The 23,462-nt window shown below is 36.6% G+C and overlaps 2 protein-coding genes across 3 annotated transcripts in view; one reads left to right on the top strand and one right to left on the bottom strand.

Moving 5' to 3' along the window:
* Window positions 1-23,462, bottom strand: part of LOC126739042 (adenylate cyclase type 3) — a 1,002,544-nt gene that overhangs the window by 438,256 nt on the left and 540,826 nt on the right. The window lies entirely within an intron of this gene.
* The window catches only part of LOC126739060 (uncharacterized), a 65,247-nt gene continuing 57,256 nt past the window's right edge, over window positions 15,472-23,462 (top strand). The window contains exons 1-2 of one of the 2 annotated variants that reach the window (XM_050444582.1): window positions 15,472-15,611; window positions 15,899-15,922. In XM_050444582.1, coding sequence (XP_050300539.1) covers window positions 15,544-15,611; window positions 15,899-15,922 — 92 coding nt within the window. In that variant the 5' untranslated portion in view covers window positions 15,472-15,543. The remainder of the gene's footprint in view (window positions 15,612-15,898; window positions 15,923-23,462) is intronic. The other variant, XM_050444583.1, reaches the window with a different exon arrangement.

Genomic DNA, 23,462 nt, shown 5'->3' with positions numbered 1-23,462 from the left:
ACTCCGGGAAAACACCACTACTCAGTGATGTATTGACAATGTCCAAAAGTCGGTCACCAATAACATAAAATGCATCAGATAGAACATGTTTAGTTATTCCACTTTCACCACCCCCGACGTTTTTTATATTTTTAAGAATTTCCTTCATCTTGGACATAGATATTCTTTTAAAATCTGTAAAGAAATTATTAGCTGTTGGAATCTCGGGGTTTATCTGAGTTATGTTGGGCTGCAGTATATTTTGAACAATTAGGTCAGCAAGATAATGGTTAAATTTTTGTGCTATATTTTTTTCATTGGTTACTACTTCTGTATCAAAAATAATTTCGCTGGGTAATAATTGACTTTTTCCTGATAGGAGAGTTTTAAGATGTTTCCATAGCTCCTTTAGGTTATTTCTATTTTGGTCAATGGCCTCTGCAAAATATTTTTCCTTCTCTTGTCGGATTTTATTGACTATGTCATTTCGTTTCCTTTTATATGCATTCCAAGTAGCTTCGGTTTTACTAAAAACAGCCCTTTTATATAAAACGTCTCTTTCGCACATCATAACTCTAATATCGTGCGTAATCCACTTCTTATCTACATATTTTTGTTTAATGACATTTTTTACCACGGGACACATATTATTTAGAATTGTACAAATATCCGTGACAAAAGACTCTGCTAGTAAATTTACGTTGGAAATATTGTTGTTCCAAATTGTTTGTAATAAATCTTGTTGTAAAATAGCACTATTATAATTACGCATGGTTCTCTTCAACATTCTCTGCCTTTGGTGGCCATCCGTTACAGTCAAAATCGAGTGGTCACTAATTTTTGGAGTTAAGTGTACCTTATGCTGGAGATGTTTGTCATTTGTGATGATGTAGTCAATTAGTGTCTGGCTTCTATTTGTGATCCTGATGGGTGTTTTAACAATTTGTGTAAAACCGTAGGAATATATGTCGTTTTTTATTTTATTTGCATAATAGGAGCACTTAAGCAAATCAAAGTTAAAGTCACCTGTGATAATAATTGTCCCATTAAATTCGCTAATCCGGTCCAGGTATTCATTAAAAAATTTAATGAAATCTACGTCTTTTTTTTGCGATGGGTGATATACAACACATAACAGTTTATTACTGCCTGAAGAAATCTCCAAAGACAACAACCACACATAATTGTTAATGCATTGTGCAGTTTTAACTCTGTATTTAATATCACTCCTTACAAGCGCCAATACACCGCCAGTTCTATTATTATCTGTGGTACATTGCTCTATTTTGTACCTCTCTATCTTAAGTTCACAAGGTCCTACTTCTTCTGACACATGAGTTTCACTTAATAAAAAAAATTTAGGACTCCAATCATTCAGTAATAAGGTAATACCATCTTTGTTGTTAAGATAGCCTTGACAGTTAAAATAGACTATATTAGAATTTAAAACTATATTTAGGTCTAATTGCTATTTTATATATCTTCTGCTCTGGATTTCTTCGATTCTCTTATATGACTCACATTTAGCTACATCCCATGTCACGTGACCAACATCCAAATTAAGGCCAAATTTCTGATTTGATAAGACACAATTTACGCACTTAACCCTTTCAGCGTTACATACTTTTACGTCATGATTGCCACTACATTTACCACATACTTTACTTTGTTGACACCCTTTGGCCATATGTCCATACCGACAGCATTTAAAATACCTCTTAATATTGTAGTCATTAAACACCACGCAACGATTCCATCCAATATTCATTTTTTCCCTTTCAATGAAAAGTCCATAGTTAATTGGGTCAACTTCCAGGATTAAGTTAAACTTTTTATTTACCACTGTTGTTCTTCGTAATACTTTAATTTCTATATCAGGACGCCTCTGGATATTATTCTGCTTTTCGATTTTGGACACTATTTCTTCATCGCCTAAAAAATGTTCACTTTCATTTATTCCGACCACTTTAATTCGCCTTTCCAGATTTTTTGGCACATCTACAGTGTACTTGTCGCCCATTTTCTGCTGCATTTCACTCCTAATACTGGTAAGGTTCTTTTCGTTACCACAGTTGACTATAATTCCACCGTTCTTGGTGGCTTTTCCTAATGACAATCTCGCCCCTATATCCGTTGGGTTCACCTTGCTTCTAATGTCCTCCTTCACTTTATTTACATTTTTTTCTGCCTCTTTTTGTTTTACAACCAAAACCTTGCTGTTATTTAAGGCACTGGCATACGATGTACCTGGTTTCCCATTAGTTAAAACAGGTGTTGGTACTTTGATCCCCTTGATGCAATTTCATCATTAAGGCTCTTATTTTCCACTAGTAAATTGTCTACTTTTTCGGTAGCTCCTTGGTCTTTGCCACCAAAAGCTGCAAGGTATTGCTGATTTCACTGGCAAAATCCTGATCCAGAATATCGTCAACATGGCTTCTTTTTCTTGGACGTTCACTTTTGCTATTTCCCTCACTTGACCCTACTTCACATACTTCACATTTCCAAGTGGCCTTTTTCATGTGAAAGCCGCGCATATCAACATTTCCACATTTCCCATGATAGTACTTTTTACACCCTGTACATTGGATAATATTTTTTATATCCTCAAACTGTTGTTTGCATATTACGCAAAAACCTAAGAGATCTCCATCGAAGACCATAGCCCCACCGGCCATTTTTCACTAATTTTACCAAAACAAAAATTTTATACAACAAAAGTTTAAAATACGGTCATACCTCGGTACACTTAATATGTTTATTTAAGATATTGTAAACACGCAACAAACGGTAGACCGCCTATCATATGTGTTAACCGTCTCGCACCTCGACGACTACTCGAACTCAAGCTCGAGTTTACTGAAACTGGATCTATTGCAAATAAATAACGTGATTATCGGCGAATTTTGGATGAAGCCGCTCAAGTTGAAGTTTTGGGTCATTTTGGAATAAATCCTAATACTAATTATGCAAAATTGTTGCTGCCACTGGTATTTTATTAGGCTCTGTTCACACAGTTACCAAACTTCATAAATTTCATCCGTTCAAAATGAAAATATTGCAAGAGTTAACCGAAGACGATTTCGATAGGCGAGTTGAGTTTTTTGAAAAAAATTATTGAAGCTATTAATGATAATACTATTCATGTAAAAATATCTACTTCAGCGATGAATGCACATTTTATTTAAATGGATTTGTTAATAAGCATAACTGTAGATATTCGAGCAATGAAAATCCTCATGCATTTGTAGAAGGGCATACCCAGTACCCTCAAAAAATTAATGTATGGGCAGGCATTTTAGAAAATAAAGTGACTGGGCCATTATTTATTAACGGAAATTTAAATGGAGACATTTATTTGGATATGTTGGAAAATACCATCAATCCGCTTATCACTGAATCCATTGAAAACCAAATCGATGATGATGGAAACCCTATACTTGATGAGGGTGAAATATATTTCCAGCAAGACGGCGCTCCTCCTCACTATGTTCTTCCCGTTCGCCAATGGCTCGACGACGAGTTTCCAGATAAATGAATAGGGCGAAGGGAGCCTATAGAATGGCCTGCTAGGTCTCCTGATATAACGCCGTTAGACTTTTTTCTATGGGGTCATTTGAAATCTATTGTGTTTACTCCCCAACCTGAAAGTTTGAATGAACTTCGTCAACGCATCATCGACAGCTGCCATGATATCCCACAAGATGTTTTTGAAAGTCCGTCAGGAATTTGAACATCGCCTATAATATCCTTGTTTGGCCAAAAACGGGCAACATTTTGAACACTTATTGAAATAAAAACTGATATTTTCATGTTTTTGTTTTCTATCTAAACAAATTAAGATAAACAAAGATTTTTCTAATTTTCTCGAAAACGAAATGACAGATTTAAAAAGATTAAACGTTAAAATAAAAGACCTTTTAAACAAGCTATTACTCGATACCCCTTGCCATTTAAAATGTTTAAGGTATGACCCTGGGGGCAGAGGGTAAAAGGGGGTGAAGTAATTTTAGGTTAGAAAGTTGTCCGCCTTGACAAACCTTTTGACGTATTTCGGCGTTTTTTTTTAAACAGTGCTTTTCGATAAATGCGTGGTTGGAAGTTTTCAAATGAGCACCATGTATGCGATAATATTCTTCGCGCTATGGATAATAAAAAAGCTACTGCAATGGTGCTGTTAGACTATAGTAAAGCATTTGATACTCTACTAAGCTTTAAAATATTTTGGCCTACACGATTCAGCTTTGTATCTTCTTTGTGATTATTTGGCTAATGGAGTGCCAAGAGTTCGTCTCAGCTCAGTATTTTCGCACTATGTAGTTATTGGTCAGGGAGTTCCGCAGGGTAGTATTTTGGGACCACTTTTGTTTTCAGTCTACACGTCTGACTTTCTTGAGTTTCTTAAAACATGCAAGTCGCATCAATACGCGGATGATGTTGAACTTTATCACTCATTTTCAATTAATCAAATTAATACCGTCATAGGAAACAAACATAAATTCTGATCTTGATGCTATTGTGCAAGTGTCTAGTTTACATAAGCTGGCTCTTAATGCTGCTATGTCAAAACTATTGGTTTTTGGGATTCCTGTGTGGAATGATTTGGGCGTGAATGTCTCCGTCCAGGGAGTTAATCTGCAGCCGACTAGCTGCGAAAAAACTTACGTATATTTATCGATAATAAACTTAATTTTGAATATCATGTTTCTATAAACAGTCAGCTTACTATAAACTAAAAGTCTTGTACATGTCTAAAGATATTTTATCAACTAGCATTAAGTTAAAGTCAACTCAATCATTAGTCCTCTCAGTGATCAGTTATGGAAGCGTTTTATTCTGGCCAACCCTTGCTCAAAGAGATAAATATAGTTTGCAAAAGTAAAAGTAAAGAACGATTCAAAGTTTATATGGCTAGTCTCATTTATAAAACTGTCCATAGTAGAGTCCCCAGGTACTTATATGAGAAGCTGGTAAGCTGCAGTAGCATTCATGGTCGTGACATTCGTCATTCTAAAAATTTTTGTGATTCAAAGTCCCAATGAGGCTTGAAATTTGGTATCTATAATGTGTTGCCTCATGATTTGAAGTGTAAGCACTTACTCGCTTCCTTCAAAAAATCTACCAAACTCCATTTTAATAACAGTAGTTTATAGTATCAAAATCATGTTTTTTTCTTTTTTTCACTTTTTAGTTAACTATATTACTTGATTAAATGTATGATATGATTATGTCTGTGTAGGATCATTTTGTTTTATAAGGTTAATTATAGTTTGAATTTATAGTTTGAATCCAAAGTATAGTCTAGTTTTCTCGAAGATAAATACTTTATTATTATTATTATTATTATTATTATTATTATTATTATTATTATTATTATTTACAGCCAGTTAAGGCTCGCACTCCCTCCAAGGGGGGGGGGGATCATTTACTTATCCCAGATACCTCCGATATCAAAAGGATTAAGCTCTGTGGTCTGTGGGGGGGCCCTTTTCGGTGCGCTTAAGTGACCTGAAATGTAGAGTTATCTCCTAGGAATTTTCGGGTGCTGCGAGCAGCTGCCAGTAGTACTGCCTTTTGCATGTGCTTATATAGATGTTCGCCAGTTCCTAGTTGTTTAAGGTATTCCAGTAGACTCTTTGGTATTACACCCGTTGTCGATATAACAATTGGGATGGTCTGAACATTATCCATTCTTCATTGCCTTCCGATTTGAATTTCTAGATCTCTGTATTTGGCGATTTTCTCAGTGTGTTTCTCTTGCAGATTATTGTTGCTCGGTATGGCTACGTCAATTAGAGTTGTTTTCCTGGAAATTTTATCTATTAAAATAAGATCTGGTCTATTATGCCTTACATGTTGATCGGTAAGTACACTGCGATCCCAATATAACTTATATCAGTCATTTTCCATTAGGGTTCTGGAGTATATTTATAATACGGAACCTTCTCTGTTGTAATAAGTTCCAACTTCATTGCCAGCTCTTGATGTAAAATTTTCCCAACTGAGTCGTGCCGTTCTTTGTATTCTGTCGCTGCAAAGGCCTGACATCCTCCTGTTATGTGTTGGATTGTCTCTGATGTTTGGCATCCATACCGGCATTTGTCGTTTTGTACGGACGGATCTCTGACGATGTGCTTGAGATAATTTTCTTCTTGGTATAACCTGATCTTGGATGGCGAGTAGAAAGCCCTCGGTTTCTGAAAACATCTTGCCTGGTACCAACCAATAGTTCGACGAAGCAGTGCCGACATGATTTTGGCTGATCTCATTAGGATGCCGCCCATGAAGGGGCTTCTCCACCCAGATGCGGAGTTTTTCCTGGTCCGTATGATGGTAGCTGCGCGCTTCCTCGCTCTTAAGTTGTAGAGGAGTAGAATCGTCTATTTGATTTATTGCGCGATGCAGCGTGAAATTTTCTCCTTGCCTGTAAAAACAGGATCTTAAGTTAGTGATTTGTTTTTCAAGTTGTTTACCCAGATCTATTAATCCTCTTCCTCCAAGGTGGCGGGGAAGCATTGTTCTTTCAGTGGCACTTCGAGGGTGGTGGTTGTGCGTTTTAGTAAGTAGGGTCCTCACTTTTCTTTGTAGCCTTTCTATGTCTGTCCTACTTCAATTAATTACCCCAAAAGAATAACTAAGAGCTGAACATGCGTAGGAGTTAAGTGCCTTAAACATATTTTTGCTGTTGAGATTGGTTCTCAGAACTTGTCTTACCCTTTTCACAAACTCGTTAGTCAGTTCGCATTTCATTGTTTGTTGTTCAATCGTTTGTGATTGTTTCATCCCCAAATATTTGTATATTTCGTGTTCGTCCATGGCCTCGATGGTCTGGAAATTCTGCATCTGATATTCTCCTGGCTGAATTTTTCCTCGGATTATATTGAGAGTACGGGATTTATCTAGTCCAAATTGCATGCCGATCTCGTTCGAGAACTCTTCTACTATATGCAGCATTTGGTTTAGCTGGTTCCTAGTTGCAGCTATATTTTTAAATCATCCATATACAGTAAGTGATTTAACTTTGCAATCTCGGTAATATTATCTCGGATGCTAAACCCATAGTTGGTAAAGTTAAGACGGTTCGAAAGAGGGTTTATAGCAAGGCAGAACCATAATGGTCCCCTTGGAAGATTCCTGTTCGAATTGGAATGTTGTTTGTACTTACTGCGCTTTTACCCTGTACTTCGAGCTGGATCGTTGTTCTCCAACTTGTCATAGCGCTCTCTAGAAAAGACAAAGTATTACCATCAACTTTATACATTTTTAAAATGTTTATAAGCCATTCGTGTGGTACTTAGTCGAAGGGTTTCTTATAGTCGACGTAGGCAGTAAAAATATTTTTCTTGTTGTGATATGCCTGGTTGTTGATGACAGAGTCGATAATAAGTTGTTCTTTACAGCCCATAGAACCTTTAGCGCATCCTTTTTGTTGTGCGGCTATAATGTTGTTTTCCTCACAGTGTTAATAAATGCGCTGTGTTAAACATGAAGTGATAATTTTATACAAAGTAGGTAGGCACGTTACCGGTCGGTACTTAGACGGATCTTGTGTGTTGTTCTGGTCTTTAGGCAGTAGATAGGTTACTCCTTGTGTTAGGAACGCTGGCATTTCCTGTGGGTTAAGAATAACGTGGTTAATTAATTCTGAGAGTTTAGGATGCATACTCCGTAGTTTCTTTAGCCAAAAGTTATGAACTCCATCTGGGCCAGGTGATTTCCAATTATGCAGTTTTTGGATAATCTGGTTGACTTCCTCGATAGTGAATGGTCGATGTTCCATCTGGCTATATTTATTACTTTTTTTTCTCTTCTCTCTTCTTTTGTTTCTCTTCAGTAACCCAGCTTGCGTTGATATTGCATGTTGTTTGAGTTGCAAGTTGTTTGGCCCAAAAATCTTGAATTTGTTCTTTCGTGGGGTATTGCTTATCTGGGTGATCTGATTTTGAATTTAGCTCTCTATAAAATTGTTTTTCGGCCTTTTTAAAACGAATATTGTCACGTTTTCGGTTATTACTGGTCTTGTATCTTCGTAGGCACCCTGAAAATAAGGAAAGTTTCTGTTTTAGAGTATCCAGGCATTGTTGAGCTGTATTATTTTCTGGTTCATGCCGAGTGTGTAAGTTGTTTCTCTGAAAAATTTCATCAACTTTCTGTTTTAGTCTGTTTGTTCGTGTACCCCTCAGATATTCTATTAGTTGGCCGATATCTTTCCGAAACCTCTGAATTTTTTGTTGAAGTCTGGTCTCGGTTCTTGCAGAGTCATTGTGGGTCCTTATCTTAATCTTCATGGTTTTAGCAACGGCAGTTGCTACGCTATATACTAAAAGGTGAAGAGATTGCATGTTATTAATATTTAAAAGATAAGGTGGAAGAATTTTGGTGTTTAAAAGTTCCATAATTTGACCTAGTGTTTTTGAAGAGTTTACTTTTGGAAGTTTGGGTCTTATCAGTGGGTTGGTTCCTTCAAATTCTAGCATCGCACTTGCCATTTCTGCAGATAGTTCGTGATATAGCTTAGAATTGTCCTCTTGGGTGTTTTCGGTAGTGTTAGGTTGCTGTGTGTTATTTAATACGTTTTCTATTACAGGTTGCTCCTCAGCTGGTTCATTGTTAGCGGGGTCTTGTTCGTTGTTAATTTGCGCTTGTATTTCTTCTTTAATGGTATTGAGTCTTGTCTCTGGAGTTAGGTGATTACGCATTATTACTCGATACTGGTCTGCTACTCTCTGTTCGGTGACTTGGAGATGTGAATAGATTCTCCTAAGTTCGGCATGTAAAGGTTGTGTGTAGCCGATCATTTCTCGTCCCAGGTTGGTCACTTTATATAAGCTGCGCATGACGGTTTCATTCATCGCAGATGTCCATTTCATGCGCTGTCTTTGTAGTCCCGCCTGGGTGAGCGCTGGATGAATTTCCTGCGCAGCACCTTCAGCGAGGGGGGCTCGTGATGGTGTTGGGCCCTCCTGGTCGTTTTGTTGTTGAAGAGGAGGAGGTATAGTTTCTTGAATGACAGGTTGCCGCTTCCTTAACTCCCTGCCACCGACGCTCCGCATACTGTCATGTCCAGCGCCAGCACCAGACATGCCCTGGCGATCCCCAGGCAGCGACCTTTCTCCGAGGCATCTTCCGCTTCGTGTCTCCATTTCCATGGGTGTATCACCATTTAACCCTGGTGGTCCAGGTTGTTCTTTTAGTCGCCTTTTACGACAGGCAGAACGTACCAGGAGGCTATTCTACCCCGGCCCCCCACGGGCATTATTATTATTATTATTATTATTATTATTATTATTATTACAATATTTCCGTAAATTACGCTCATAATATCAATTTTTTGCGTGTTCCAGTGCCGTAGTAAAAATTTATTTACATGTTTGGTCAAAAAATAAAGAAAATAATTAATTTCTCGAAAACCACTAAAAATAGGTATAGAAACACCTTATACAAAAGCAATCATAAAGCGATAGCGGATCAGAAAATAAAATAATATACAGGGTATTTTATTTAAAATAACAAAGTTGCTACTACTTTTTGGGACCCATCGATTTTTATTTTAAGTTGCGTATTTTTGTACGTGAAGTTTGTATATACAGGGTTGCTCAAAAATAAATTACGACCATCAACTTAATTTTTTCAAATGAAAGCACATTTTTTTTATTTCATCTTTGAATTTCGCGTGGAATTCTACGTATGTTTCATGCATCATGTCCTATACCTAAAGTCAGTTATCGAAAAAAAGACGATTCATGTAACAAATAAAAAAAGAACAAAAATTAAGTTAGATGTTCAAAATGGTTGCCATTCACGGCTTGACAATATCCAAGGCGATCAATAAAGTCTTGTTGCACATTTTTAATCATTTCCAGAGTTATGGCGCGCACTGCTCTGCGAATTCTCTCTTTCAAGTCGACTAGATTATTTGGCCTATTAACAAATACCTTCGACTTGAGGTATCCCCACAAAAAAAAAGTCCATTGGTTCATTGGCGACCTAGCAGGCCATTCGATGGGTCCTCTCTTTCCTATCCACCGATTGGGAAAGGTTTCATCCAAAAATGTACGCACAGTGGCAGCATAGTGCGGAGGAGCGCCATCTTGCTGGAAAATTAGTTCTTCGTCAAGATAGTCTGGGTCCAATGGATTTGGAAATAAAGCTAGTAATACTGGAACTAATTGAAATTGGAGAAAATCGAGATACACTTGTCCCGTTAAAGTCTGTTCATAAAAAAAAGGGACCTATTACTCTTCCGCGCACTATTCCACACCGCACATTTAGTTTTTGAGGGTACTGGGTGTTTACCTCCATCATCCAATGCGGATTTTCTGTTGCCCAATATCGAAAATTTTGTCTGTTTACACTACCATTCGAACAGAATGTGGCTTCATCGGAAAAAATAATATTTGCTACTAAATTATTATTTAGATTGCACATGTTTTGTAAGCGTTCACAAAACTCATTTCGCCTATCGAAATCGTCATCAAATAACTCTTGCACAGGAATAACTTAGTAGGGGTGATATTTGCGCTTTTTACCTATTCGGTGAACTATAGATTTCGCCATGTGTAAATGTGCCCCAATTTGCGACAGAGAAGTGCATGGATTTTCTTCCAAAGAAAGCAAAACGTCAGGTTGTTCATTTTCATCTAGAGGAGGACGACCAGATTTCGGCAGATCTCTAACATGACCGATTTCTCTAAATTTAGCCTTTGTTCTACTCACCACCTTTTGACATATCGGAGGACGATCAGGATGGATGTCATGGAATAATTGAGCAGCTTCTCTTTGAGTACGTGTTCTATCACCAAACCCAACCATGCACAGAATTTCTATTTTTTCTCGTTCCGTTAACTTTCTCATTGTGAAAACCGCAACTTTGCTCGTACACTTCACACTTGACAATATCTGTTTGGCGTACAACTGTCATACAGTTTCCATGAAAATACACGGTCACCAGCCAACAATAAAAAAAAACGAATGAATCGAATTTTGCTCTGTATAAAAATTCTCAGAGATAAGGTGACTCGTAAGATGCAATTCACACAGAACGGGCTTATGGCGGTGGCGTGGGACTGGCGTGGAGCTGGAATGGAGCGGACGAGGCGCGCACAATTCACATAGAAAAGGATTCAATGTGATTATTGTCATTTATTTGCTACGCACATGACTGTGTAGTAAAATTACAATGCTTTTGGATGACGAAGATGATCAAGATATGTTGAACCTTGTAAGTTTAGCTAACATTCAAAGGCAAATGAGTTACTAATTATATCCCTTGTGATTAGATAAAGAAAAAACTGGTGGTTCGTTTATTGTTATGCGGGAGCTCATATGTACCCTGAATGTTTTCAAAATTTCTATTGATTGTCTATTCAATATTTTTATAAAATACTAGTAAGGGTTAATATTGAGAAGAAACCTACAAATTGAAGAGGACTTGTCAGTTCAGAGGAAACGTTGTTAATAACGCTGAGGTTAGTTGAAGAAAATATATTTAAGTGAATTTATTTCTGTTTAATCTGAAACAAAAAAATAACGATAATATTACCCTAATATTAATTATTGTATTGTATAAATTTACTCAAATGAAATTCATTCGTGTTCCTGTGCGGTACTGAATCTAGTTTTCTGTTTACCGAATATTCAATCTTGGATTGAATATTCTATTGAACTATCCATTGGGATAGTAGAGGCTTCAGGAATGGTTGAGGATAGTATTTGCTCGGCTAAATTCAAAATTCCAATTTTGAAACGCCGCTTCTGAACAGAATTCATGGACTTAAAAACGCCAGCTCTAGGTCAGGAGGATCGATTGTGGCATTCCTTTTCCTGCTGTTTTGGATCTCCAGCAATTATTGCTTTTTTTCAAAGTACTGGTAAGCTTGCTGGTTGACCTCATTAATAGCCGTTGAGGCTGCTAACTTCTTTTTTTTCTAAAATCATCTTCTTTCTGTAGTAGTGTTTTAGGTGCTCTCATTGCTATCGGTTGATCATCGATAGACGTACTGGAAGATGGTACAGGTGACCGAGAGGAACGACTGGATAGAATCTTATAAGGTAAGAGTACATTAGCATTGGAGTTGTTTTTAGACTCATTAAATTGTGACCCCGTTTCAGCTGCGTGGTGGCTCGATGACGCGTCGGCAGACTCTTGATCCACGTTGCTTTTACAAGACTTCAAGAAAGGATCGAACAAGGAGAGATGTGGGGCCAAATAATATTCTTTGACTCGTTTTGTTCCTTGTCCTAATATTGTTTTTAATTTGTTTAATATTTTGAGTAGCTTTTTCGTATGTTTTTCCAGCGGTCTTTACACTCGGTTACTGAAACAAAAGTATAATTTCTAATGTAAATACGAGTTTAAATATCTTTTGTTAATAAACACATACTTACCATTTTCACTGAATTTATTTGATATTTTTTCCCATGCTTGATCTTGTGTACTTCTCTTGCAGTAATCCGACCTTTTATGGTCGTATAGAACTGCATACTGTTGCACGTCTTCACAGAACTCGTATTAAATAAATATTTATCTCGCATTTTACCAAATAGACAAAAAGAAGCAATATAAACCGCTGTTTGGTATTTGCAATATAAACGCTGTTGGCATATACCACTAGTGTAGGCCACTCGTGGCGTCGAAGTGACGTGGCGGTGGCGTGACTTATTACGCCTGTGCCACGCCATTTCTATCTGTATAGCCCCATAAGCGAACATGCAAGTGACACATGCGTCTACCAGGCCAGTCCCACGCCACCCCCATACGCCCGTTGTGTGTGAATTGCGCAATTCACACAAGGCGAGAGAGACCTTCACTTAGGGAGAGCGCCCACCAAAATGGCGTGACAAGTAGCAAGTAGCGCGCATCTAGCATGTTACTTTAAATGAAACCAATGACAACGAATGATTCAGAGCACACCAAAATGACAGTGGCAGTGGCATCATGCAGCTTGCTACGCCACGTCGTTAAAAATAGAGCTTGTTCTACTTTTTGCCACGTGCTACTTGCATTTTGTATGTGTGTTTGTTGACAAATTTAAATATGGAAGACAGTCCAGAATTTAATATTCGTTTTGTTTTATTAGTTGAGAAATTTCCAGGCATCTATGACAACACAAGTCCGGAATATTCAAACAGAAATGTCCAAGAACTGCCATGGGAAAAAATTGCGAAAGAAATGAAGGCAATAGGTAAAGAAAACATTATTTATTTATCAATAACTTTTTTGATTAGCCGATCTGTTTCAATTCTTCAATAGCTAAAAACATGACATATTTTTATTGGCATGTCCAATACTTTTTGTTACGATATTTATTAGGAAAAAAATGAATAAGGCAACAGATGAGGGCTAAAAACATTATACTTTTTACTAGAATTGTGAAAATATTTCGCTGATCCGCTGAAACCGGTAAATAAAACAACCCGAGTCGTTACTAAGTGTTTATTCACCGAACTTCTACTTAATACTGCTTTAACTTCCTTTCTCAAAACTAAAAACTACAACAATTAAACGTTGACAAAAATGCTTACTGCTATTACTAAGAATATTATTTTAAAACAAGCCGCACTGATAAGTCCACACAATGAAGTCTTTGTGAGTCTTTACGGATTTTATGGCGCGAAAAGAGTTAATTTTTAACATCCTCCCCGGCGGCAACTGCATCTAGTTCTAAAGGGTAAAGAAGCTACACTGGACGCCGCAAACGCTTACCATCTGAAACCTGAATTTCGCAAGCTCGAATTCTGCCATTGCGTCCTATGAAACAGTCGGTTACTCGAGCAAGCTTCCAGCTTAATCTAGGACGTTGCTGATCATGCCAAAGTACTACGTCTCCGACCTTATACAAAGACCCTTTTGCATTTCTTACATGATGAGCCGATCCTAAATTTAAAATGTAATCTTCCATCCATACTTTCCAAAACTTTGATATTATGGATTCCCTCATCTTCCAAGATTTTAATATATCATTTCGCTTATCTGAGTTTTTAAAATCCATAGTAAATCCTAAAGTTTTTTGGCCTATTAAAAACTTAGCAGGGGATAATATAATTAAATTACTTGGATCTTCATCTATGTATGTTAATGGCCTTGAATTTACGGTAATTTCCACCTCGCACACTATTGTATGCAACTCATCGTAGTTGACAAATCCTTTTCCAATACATTTCAGTTCGCGTTATTTCACCTGCGGAAATGCCTCCGCATAAAGTTTATTTATTTTTATTGACGTTATTAATAAACCTTGTTACGTCTGCTGTGATCCTGTAAATTTTTCCCAAGCTACTTAGTTCACCCAGGTCAAAAATAGGATTTATATCTAACTTTATGTTTTCTGGAACCTGAACCAAACATGCAACGTTATCGCTTTCATCAAATAATTCATCCTTCGGCCAATTTACTTCATCTTCCTTTAACCACTCTGGACCTTCTTTCTATAAAAAACTTTGAAAACATTCAGGGTACATTCTGAGCTCTCGCATAAAATTAAACGAACCACTAGTTTTTTCTTTATATTACCACAAGGAATGTATTCAGTAACTACTTTGCCTTTGAATGTTTGCTAAATTTAGAAGGTTCAACATATCTTGATCATCTTTGTCATCCGAAAGCATTGTAACTTTACTACACAGTCATGTATGTAACAAATAAATAACAATAATCACATTGAATGCCTTTCTATGTGAGTTGTACGTCCGGTCCATGCCAGTCCCACGCCACCGCCATACGCCCGTTCTGTGTGAATTGCGCCTTAGGTGAACTTCAATAATAATGTTTGGTCGTCTTTTTTTCGATAACTGTTGACTTTTTTAGGTATAGGACATGATGCATGAAACATACGTAGAATTCCACGCGAAATTCAAAAATTAAATAAAAAAAGGTGCATTCATTTCAAAAAATTAAGTTGATGGTCGTAATTTATCGTATCGGTCGTATTTATAGTAAAGTCCTGTTGTACAGGAACTAGATAGTACAACACAAATTGGAATATACACATTTTCATTTAATTTGAGCCAATATTCAGTAAGTAGAACAATATCAGAATTTCATAAGTTATTTAAAATTATTCAAAGTTCAGATGTTTCATTACATGTTGACTGAATGTTCAATAACACAAGAGAATAAGAACTCATTATGTTTGGTTTAAATTTGCTGGTAGTTTTGATAATATATTTACGTTTAAATATTTAGAAGTAATAGGTAAGGACGCCACGTAGGTCTTCCATCTTTATAGGAAAGAAGTTAACCTTAATTAACAATTTATGTAAAAAGTTAATACATTCTCACATGCCTTAGGTAGACAAAAGAAAAAAAATTAATAAACCGTAAAATAAAATTGCATTATCAAAAAGTAATTAAATGTTTTTCAATTAATTTTTTTGAAATTAAATTGGGGTAACCACAATAAAAAAAATTAATTAAATATTAAAAAGTTTTTAAATATTGTATAACATGATTAAAGAAAACAATAACCGTAAAAGTATTAAAATCCATCAAGCGTCGAGAAAAAATCCTTTAAAAGCATGAGGGTTTCTGATTTGAATTATGTCTGATATCACAACAGCCAAAACATGTATTCCTCCAAGTTAATACTACTTTCGGTATTGTGTTTCTATGCTGGCTATGCGGAAGCAATAACGTAAGTGTAATTGTAACCTATATTTATTGATTAATTTGCACGTTATTGTAAAAAAAACAAGTTTTTGGAATCTGTCTCTTATGCTTAAAAATGTAAATACTAATTCAATTACTTATTATGATAATATGAATATTTTTCTTTTTATAAAGAACAAAATATAATAAAAAAATACTGCCTTTACAAGTTGTAAAAATTAAGTAAAACATATTGAAATAATGACAAATAAAAATGTTTGTTCTTACTTAAAGGCATTAAATTGTTGTTCTAAAATATTTCTTCTTTTTCAGAAAACGTCCTTCAACTAAACCCACGTAAGATTGAAAACATATATCTAAACTTTTGAAATTATTTATATATCTGTTATATTTAAATATAAATAAAATCAAAAGGCTGATAAATCAAAAAAGTCTCTTAAAATTCACATGTATGTCTTTAACGAAAACTTTGCTTGTTAGAATTACTTTCTTCTATACATATGAGTCACAAACTCAAAATATGTAATTGAGGAGCTTGCGTTCAAAAGCGGCTATATCCATTTTAAAAAAATGTTCAGAAATCAAAAAAAAAACTTTTCATCGGTTCGCCTTAATACATAGAAATGGGGAAAAAAGTTTATTTGGAATGTTTTAGGGAAGTTGTTTGATGCAATTAAAAAAAATTAAACGCAAGAAATCATTATTTTTAATTTTTAAACTGAAACAAAAAATACATTTTTATTGTAAAAATACAACACAGATAAGAAATTAAAAAAAAAACAGAAAAAACAGAATATTTAAATGTGAAGAGCAGCTTCTTCATCTAAACGGTCACATGGCTGATCCTGTTCACCCTCATCTTCTTCCATGTCGTGTGTTTCTATACCTGGATATGGACCAGATATGAGTAAATCTTTATACCATTTTAGGTCTGCTCGTGACATCCAATTTTCACCAAAGAGCTCTTTCAAAAGCTTCTTAATAGTAGGTTTCTTTTTATCTGGCAAACAGTTTCTGGGCTCTATAATATTGTAACGAAATTCGGGAACACACTTTTATTGTCAACGTCAAAAATACTAACCTAACTCGCCCTAACTGTCGTTTAATTGTTTCCAAGGTAAAAGCTGACTAAACAATTAAAACTGAATGAATTGTCATGGAGCGCGTTCTTTTTAAAACCCGATGGAACAGTTTCGAAATATTAAGAATTATCTTCATTGTTTTTGCCCAAAGAGACCAATAATTTTAGGAGAATACTGACAGTCAAAGCAAGAAAGTATACAAATTCTAGAAAATTTGAACTACAGGGATTTACAATAATATAACCTAAATTGGGGCCAAAATAAGGCTCTCGAACAAGATGAACTACTTAAAAACTAAACACAATAGATAAAAATAATAAACCAAACGTAAGTAGAACCCTAAAGAAACCCTACGAATCAACTTTAACTACAGAATACTAAAAAATTGTACAAAAACTAGGAGAATAATTAACGTATTTACATTTTCATAATACTGCTCCCCTCTCAAGTTTGATCAAACATGGGACCATCTGAGTCATGATAGGGCGCTAGCCGGACGATGTTTACAATTTTCATCTTCGTTGTCGGATGTCGCTGGATACGGTACACCACGTCGTTGATTCTGGTGACCAAATTGAATGGACCTTCCCAATCCTTCTGAAGCTTTGCTGACTTGCCCTTCGTCCTCCGTGGATTGTATAACCAGACTTTATCCCCGGGATTAAAACCGGTAGAATTTGCCTTTATATCATAACGTGATTTCATTCTGTTACTTTCTAGATGAAGTTTATCCCGTGCTTGTTCGTGAACAATTTGTAAACGCTGTTGTAAATGATCGACGTACTCCTCAAGGGTTACAGACTTATGGGGTCTTCCAGTAATAATGTCCAAAGGTAAACGAAGTTCATCACCGTAGACAACTTTTACCGGGCTTTTTCCAGTTGACTTGTGGATAGAAGAACGATATGCCAATAGGAATGGTTCTATACAGGTATCCCAGTCGGTTTGCTTAGAGTTTACCACCATCCTCAAATAGGTTTTAAATGTGCGGTTAAATCTTTCAACCATTCCATCAGACTGAGGGTGTAGTGGGGTTGTACGGGTCCTATTGATTCCCAGCAACTGGCATACTTGTTGGAATATTTGTGACTCAAGTTCCTTCCTTGGTCTGAATGTATCTCTCTGGGTACACCAAATCGACAAATCCAGTTCTGAAACAGCACTTCAGCTACTGTCGTTGCTTCTTGGTTTGGAATCGGATAAACCTCGGGCCACTTACTAAAGTAATCCATAGCAACAGGAGCATATCGGTTTCCGGAGCTACTAGTAGGAAAGGGTCCTGCTACGTCTATGGCAATTCGTTCAAAGGGTGCACCAACAAGATACTGCATCATCTTTCCTCTTGTCCGGGTTCTTGGGCCCTTGCTTGACGAACACTGCTTACACTATCGGCACCAGCGTGATGACTATTCAGCCAGTAAAACCGTTCTCTCACTTTTGCCAAGGTCTTACTAACTCCAAAATGTCCTCCGCCGACACCGCCATAAACAGCTTCAAGAACTTCCGGAATCCGTTTTCGAGGAAGGACTGTCAGATATGTCTTTTCTTTTCCATCTACGCTCTCCCAGACTCTTTTTAACAATCCATCTTTTATAACCAATGAATTCCATTGAGGCCAATAAGCTTTTAGTTCCGGAGATTTGTCAGAAATATCTTTCCATTCTGGTTTTGAAATTTCTCGAGATTTCAGTTCGTAAATAAGACCAAATACTGGGTCATCATCTTGATCTTGGATTAAACTAGCTACATCCCACTCTTTAGAACTGTGAAGGCCAATACGATTACAAGTAAATATCTCTGGATGCTGTTTTGATTCTTTTTTAAAACAATGTTGACATGTTTCAATACAGGGTCTTCTCGATAAAGCATCGGCATTTTGGTGATATTCGCCTTTCCTATGTTCTATGTTCTATTGTAAAGTCATACTCTTGTAATCGTTGAAGCCACCTTGCTATTTGTCCTTCGGGGTTTTTAAACTGAAACAGCCATTTCAACGAAACATGGTCAGTTCTCAGGATAAATCGTTGACCATACAAATATTTATGGAAATATTCAATAGCTTTTATTGCTACCAATAGCTCTCGTCTGGTGACACAATAGTTTCTTTCTAGTTTTGATAACGTTTTAGTGAAATAAGCTATCACTTGCTCGCCATCTTCATATTTTTGTGATAGAACGGCCCCAATTCCAACATTACTTGCATCGGTATCCAAAATAAAAGTTTGTCCAGGAATCGGATATGTTAAAATTGGAGATGTGCATAGTACTCTTTTTAACCGTTGAAATGCTTCTTCACAGTCTGTTGACCAACTAAATACCATTTTGTCCTCCGTGAGCTTATGTAGAGGCTTTGCAAGATTAGCAAAATTTCTTACAAATCTTCTGTAATAGGTACAAAGGCCCAGAAAGCTTCTTAACTGGTGTTTGTTAGTGGGTCGTGGCCAATTTTCGATTGCCTCTACTTTATCTGGATGAGTCTTGACACTTTTTTCTGATATTACATGGCCAAGGTATCGAACTTCTTTTTGAAATAAGCAACATTTTTTAGGACTTAGCTTCAGGTTGGCCTCTCGTAGTATAACAAATACCTTTTGAATATTCTTTAAATGATCTTTAAATGTTTTTCCCACTATGATGACGTCATCCAGATAAACTAAACATGATTCCCAAGTCATTCCACGTAAAAATGTTTCCATAAGTCTCTCAAAGGTAGCTGGAGCATTGCAGAGTCCAAAGGGCATTACTGTAAACTGCCAAAGTCCTGTTCCAGTCGAGAATGCGGTCTTTTCCTTATCTTCTGGGTGCATCTTTACCTGCCAGTATCCACTCTTTAGATCGAGCGTTGAGAACCATTGTAAACCTGATAGCGTGTCCAGGGTGTCGTCAATTCTTGGTAGGTGATAACTGTCTTTCTTGGTAATGTCATTCAGTCGCCGATAGTCTACACAAAATCTAGTGGATCCATTCTTTTTCTTCACTAGCACAACTGAAGATGTCCAAGTACTCTAAGAAGGTTCTATCACTCTTTGTGTCCTCATTTCCTGAAGCATTGAGGAAACTTCTCTTTGTTTAGCTATCGGAATTCTTCGAGCTGCTTGTTTAATCGGAGCATAGTGTTAATTCGATGCTGCACCAAATCAGTGCTTCCCAGGTCATTATCGTGCAAGGAAAACACATCTTGATTTTCTTCAAGAAGACGTCGCCATTTACTACACTGGTCCATGGTTAAATTGGCAGAAGATTCTTCAAATAGCTTTTGTAAACATACAGGAAAAGGTCTATTTGAATAACGACTTCTAACATCGTTGATCATATCCTTTTAAATTTACCATTCGAACCAAAACAGTAGATTTCTTCTGCGTAGATAACGTCTTGGCTGGAAATATTCCTTGACCATATAGTTTGCAGTTTTCCATGGACTCAATTAAAACAATTTCTCCCTCTTTTCCTCCAGTTGTAGCATTAACCACCATCTCTGAATTTGCTGGTATGGTAATATCCTTGAATAACTTAACGACTCTGGTATTTACTTTATCTTCATATAGGTGATGCATAAAAATCTCTTTATTTCTCGTCGTCAATATTTGGTTATATACATCCATTTTAAACTGCTGAGCATTCATAACATCTAATCCTAATATGACATCATCCATGATTTCCGCCACTAGTACTGGCTGTTGGAATGTTGTTAAGCCAATGGTGACTGTAGCTTCATGCAATCCAAGAATCGGGATCCTTTTTCCATTTGCAGACTCCTGAATTAAATTGGGTGGTGCTGAAAGCCTTCAGTGTACTACGATGTCCAGCACGATAGTATGACTTGATCCTGTATCCACTACCATCTCACATTCACGGCCGCATATTTTTCCCGGTACTACCAAGCTCTCTCCAGGATGTGGCAGCCGGTTTAGTCTTATAGATGGGGCTTGGTAGCACCCAGCCAGCTTGAAGTTGAAGTTTTCCTGGTTCCTTGGATCTCTTAAAGACTTGGGGCATTGACGTTTAAGGTGCCCCTCCTCACTGCAATTCCAGCATTGCAATGGTTTTTTAGGTTTCCTCGCTAATAATGATTCAATCTTCTTTAGGCGGTCTTCGAGATCACTTTTCGAAGTTCTGATTTGTCTTATTCGTGTCTGCCTTCTAGTTGCTTGAAAAGCTGCCTCATACTCTAGTCCATGGGCCAAAGCTTCTGAAATACTTTTATGATGAGCCATCCTTAGAGCGTGGTTAGTATCTGGATCTCGAACTCCGTCAATAAAAGAATTTATAAAAATTTATTTTCGGAAATCTGTTGGGGCTGAAGGGTAAGCCAGATTTACTAATCGAGCAACATCGGCCTCAACCTGTTGGAGTCCTTCCTCGGGTTGTTGTCTTCTAGATTTCAATTGAGCCTGGTACACTTGTTGTAGATGAGCTTCACCGTATCTCATCTCCAGGGTACGCACCAGTACGTCAAAATTGAACTGATCCTCAGACGGAACCATTCTTAATATTTCTGTAGCTTCTCCTCTAAGGCTTAGCTTAAGATTGATTACCTTTTCTTCGTTATGCCAGCGATTACCCCTTGCAGCGGCCTCAAATTGATTCAAATAGGTACTCTATGCTTCTTTGCCGTCGAATTTTGGTGGCTTTACTTTCATCATTGTTTGCATTCCAGGATCCGGATGAAGAGGAGTCCGTTTTACTTTCATCTCTAGTTCTTGGATCTTTTTTTGTACTTGCCCCAATTCTTCTTCTACCGTTGCTTCAAAGTTAGTCATTAATTGTTTCTGATTCTTCTCCAGATCTTCTTTAAGTTGTAAAACTCGTTCCTCTTGTTTTCTGTCTCGTTCCTCTTGCTCTTTTTTAAGATTATCTTTTAAATTAAGTAAGTCATCTTTCATGGTTCTTATCGGGTCTTCATTTTCCTTCTTCAGGTCAGATTTAATTGTCTTTAGTAAATATTCCTGTTTCTTGTCTTGCTCTTCTTGTTCTTTCCTCTGTTTGCGGTCTCGTTCTTCTTGTTCTTCCTTCTGTTTACAGTCTCATTCTTCCTGTTCTTCTTTCTGTTTACGGTTTCGTTCTTCTTGTTCTTCCTTCTGTTTACGGTCTCGTTCTTCTTGTTCTACTTTTTGTTCGTCAAACTTCCTTAATAGCAGCTACATCAATTTCTGACTTATATAAAAACTGACTAAATAATTAAAACTGAATGAATTGTCACGAAGCGCGTCCTTTTTAAAACCCAATGGAACAGTTTCGAAATATTTAGAATTATCTTCATTGTTTTTGCTCAAAGAGACCAATAATTTTAGGAGAATACTGACAGTCAAAGCAAGCAAGTATACAAATTCTAGAAAATTAGAACTACAGCGATTTACAATAATATAACCTAAATAACCTAAATTGGGACCAAAATGGGGCTCTCGAACAAGATGAACTACTTAAAAACTAAACACTATAAAATAATAAACCAAAAGTAAGTACAACCCTAAAGAAACCCTACGAATCAACTTTAACTACAGAATACTAAAAAATTGTACAAAAACTAGGAGAATAATTAACGTATTTACATTTTCATAAATATATTAAGGACAAGGTGGCTATCGTCCTTTCCTTTCTTCAGCATCTGACACGGCTTATTAAAATTTGCAGGTTCAAACCGATAATAAAGATGAGTATTCACCTCAATCTTAGGATTATTTTGGTTTTTGCTGCTTTTTGTAATAAAAATTCTTTTTGTTTCAGAAATGCCTTTAATTTTATTGTACACTTTCTTTAGTTCCTTTACATTATAAATTTTCCAGTCGGTCCCTAAAATTTTCACCTGCCCGACTTCTGAATAAAATTTAATATATTCCTCTTTAAAAATTATCTCCTAAGCAACTTCTCCACTCTCCCAAAACAACGATCAGCAGCCATGAAGCTGTGTCCGCGGACTGGAAAAGTGATCGAGATTTCGGACAATTTTTTTGGAGACTTATTTTTCAGCCAATACACTAGTGCATGAACTATGTAGGCATTTTTATTTTGGCCTGCACAACCATCACAGAAAAGTCTGATTTTTCTAATTCCATTGTAGTCAAGTGAATCTAGATGGTGAAAAAGTGCTGAGGCAATTTCTGTTGAGCCACGCACAGCATAATCTTCGGTCCATACATAGAATGTTGGGTTTCGCGAAAACAGCTCGACACAACACAAAGCGTATAAACTTATTTGATGTGAGTAAAAGGCATCCGAGGAAGAGGCTGTACCTGTTGAAGGTCAAAGCAGAAACTCAAACTATTTTCTGGGGCCTCTTTAGCTAGCTCATAGAAGCACGTTTTCTATGTACGCGGTATTCCACTAGCAGCTGATTTATAATTTCAGCTTTTGTTTCAAATTTGTACTGCTGTTTTAGTCGCGTACATTTACTACACATCCGAGGCGGGTGATGAAAACCCAATATTAAAATCGTGTATAAAAATTTTATGGAACATAAAATATGATACTCGAGTTTGTGGGTATTCCTGATTAAACATTCTCCATAACTTGGCAATTATTGACAGGCTTGCTTGTAATGACTTTCGCGCCCGTTTAATCTCTTGAGAAAACTGCGAACACATTCTTTTTTTTCTTCACTTTTTTGGGATTTCCGATCCCCACCCCTATTTTCGTATCTCGACGTATTTTTCCCCAGACATTAACTCAGTTACATCAAAAAATTGTTTTAATATAATTACTAATTTCGTCATAAATGTTCTCTGTGGGAATGACTGGCAGAGAAACTAAATCCATTAATGCTAGAGTTGTTCGTATTGCTTCTTCTAACTCCACAA

Source organism: Anthonomus grandis, chromosome 8 (assembly GCF_022605725.1).
Source record: "Anthonomus grandis grandis chromosome 8, icAntGran1.3, whole genome shotgun sequence".
Lineage (NCBI taxonomy): Eukaryota > Metazoa > Arthropoda > Insecta > Coleoptera > Curculionidae > Anthonomus > Anthonomus grandis.
Note: the sequence above shows the minus strand (reverse complement) of the source record. Positions and strands in the feature narration are given on the sequence as shown.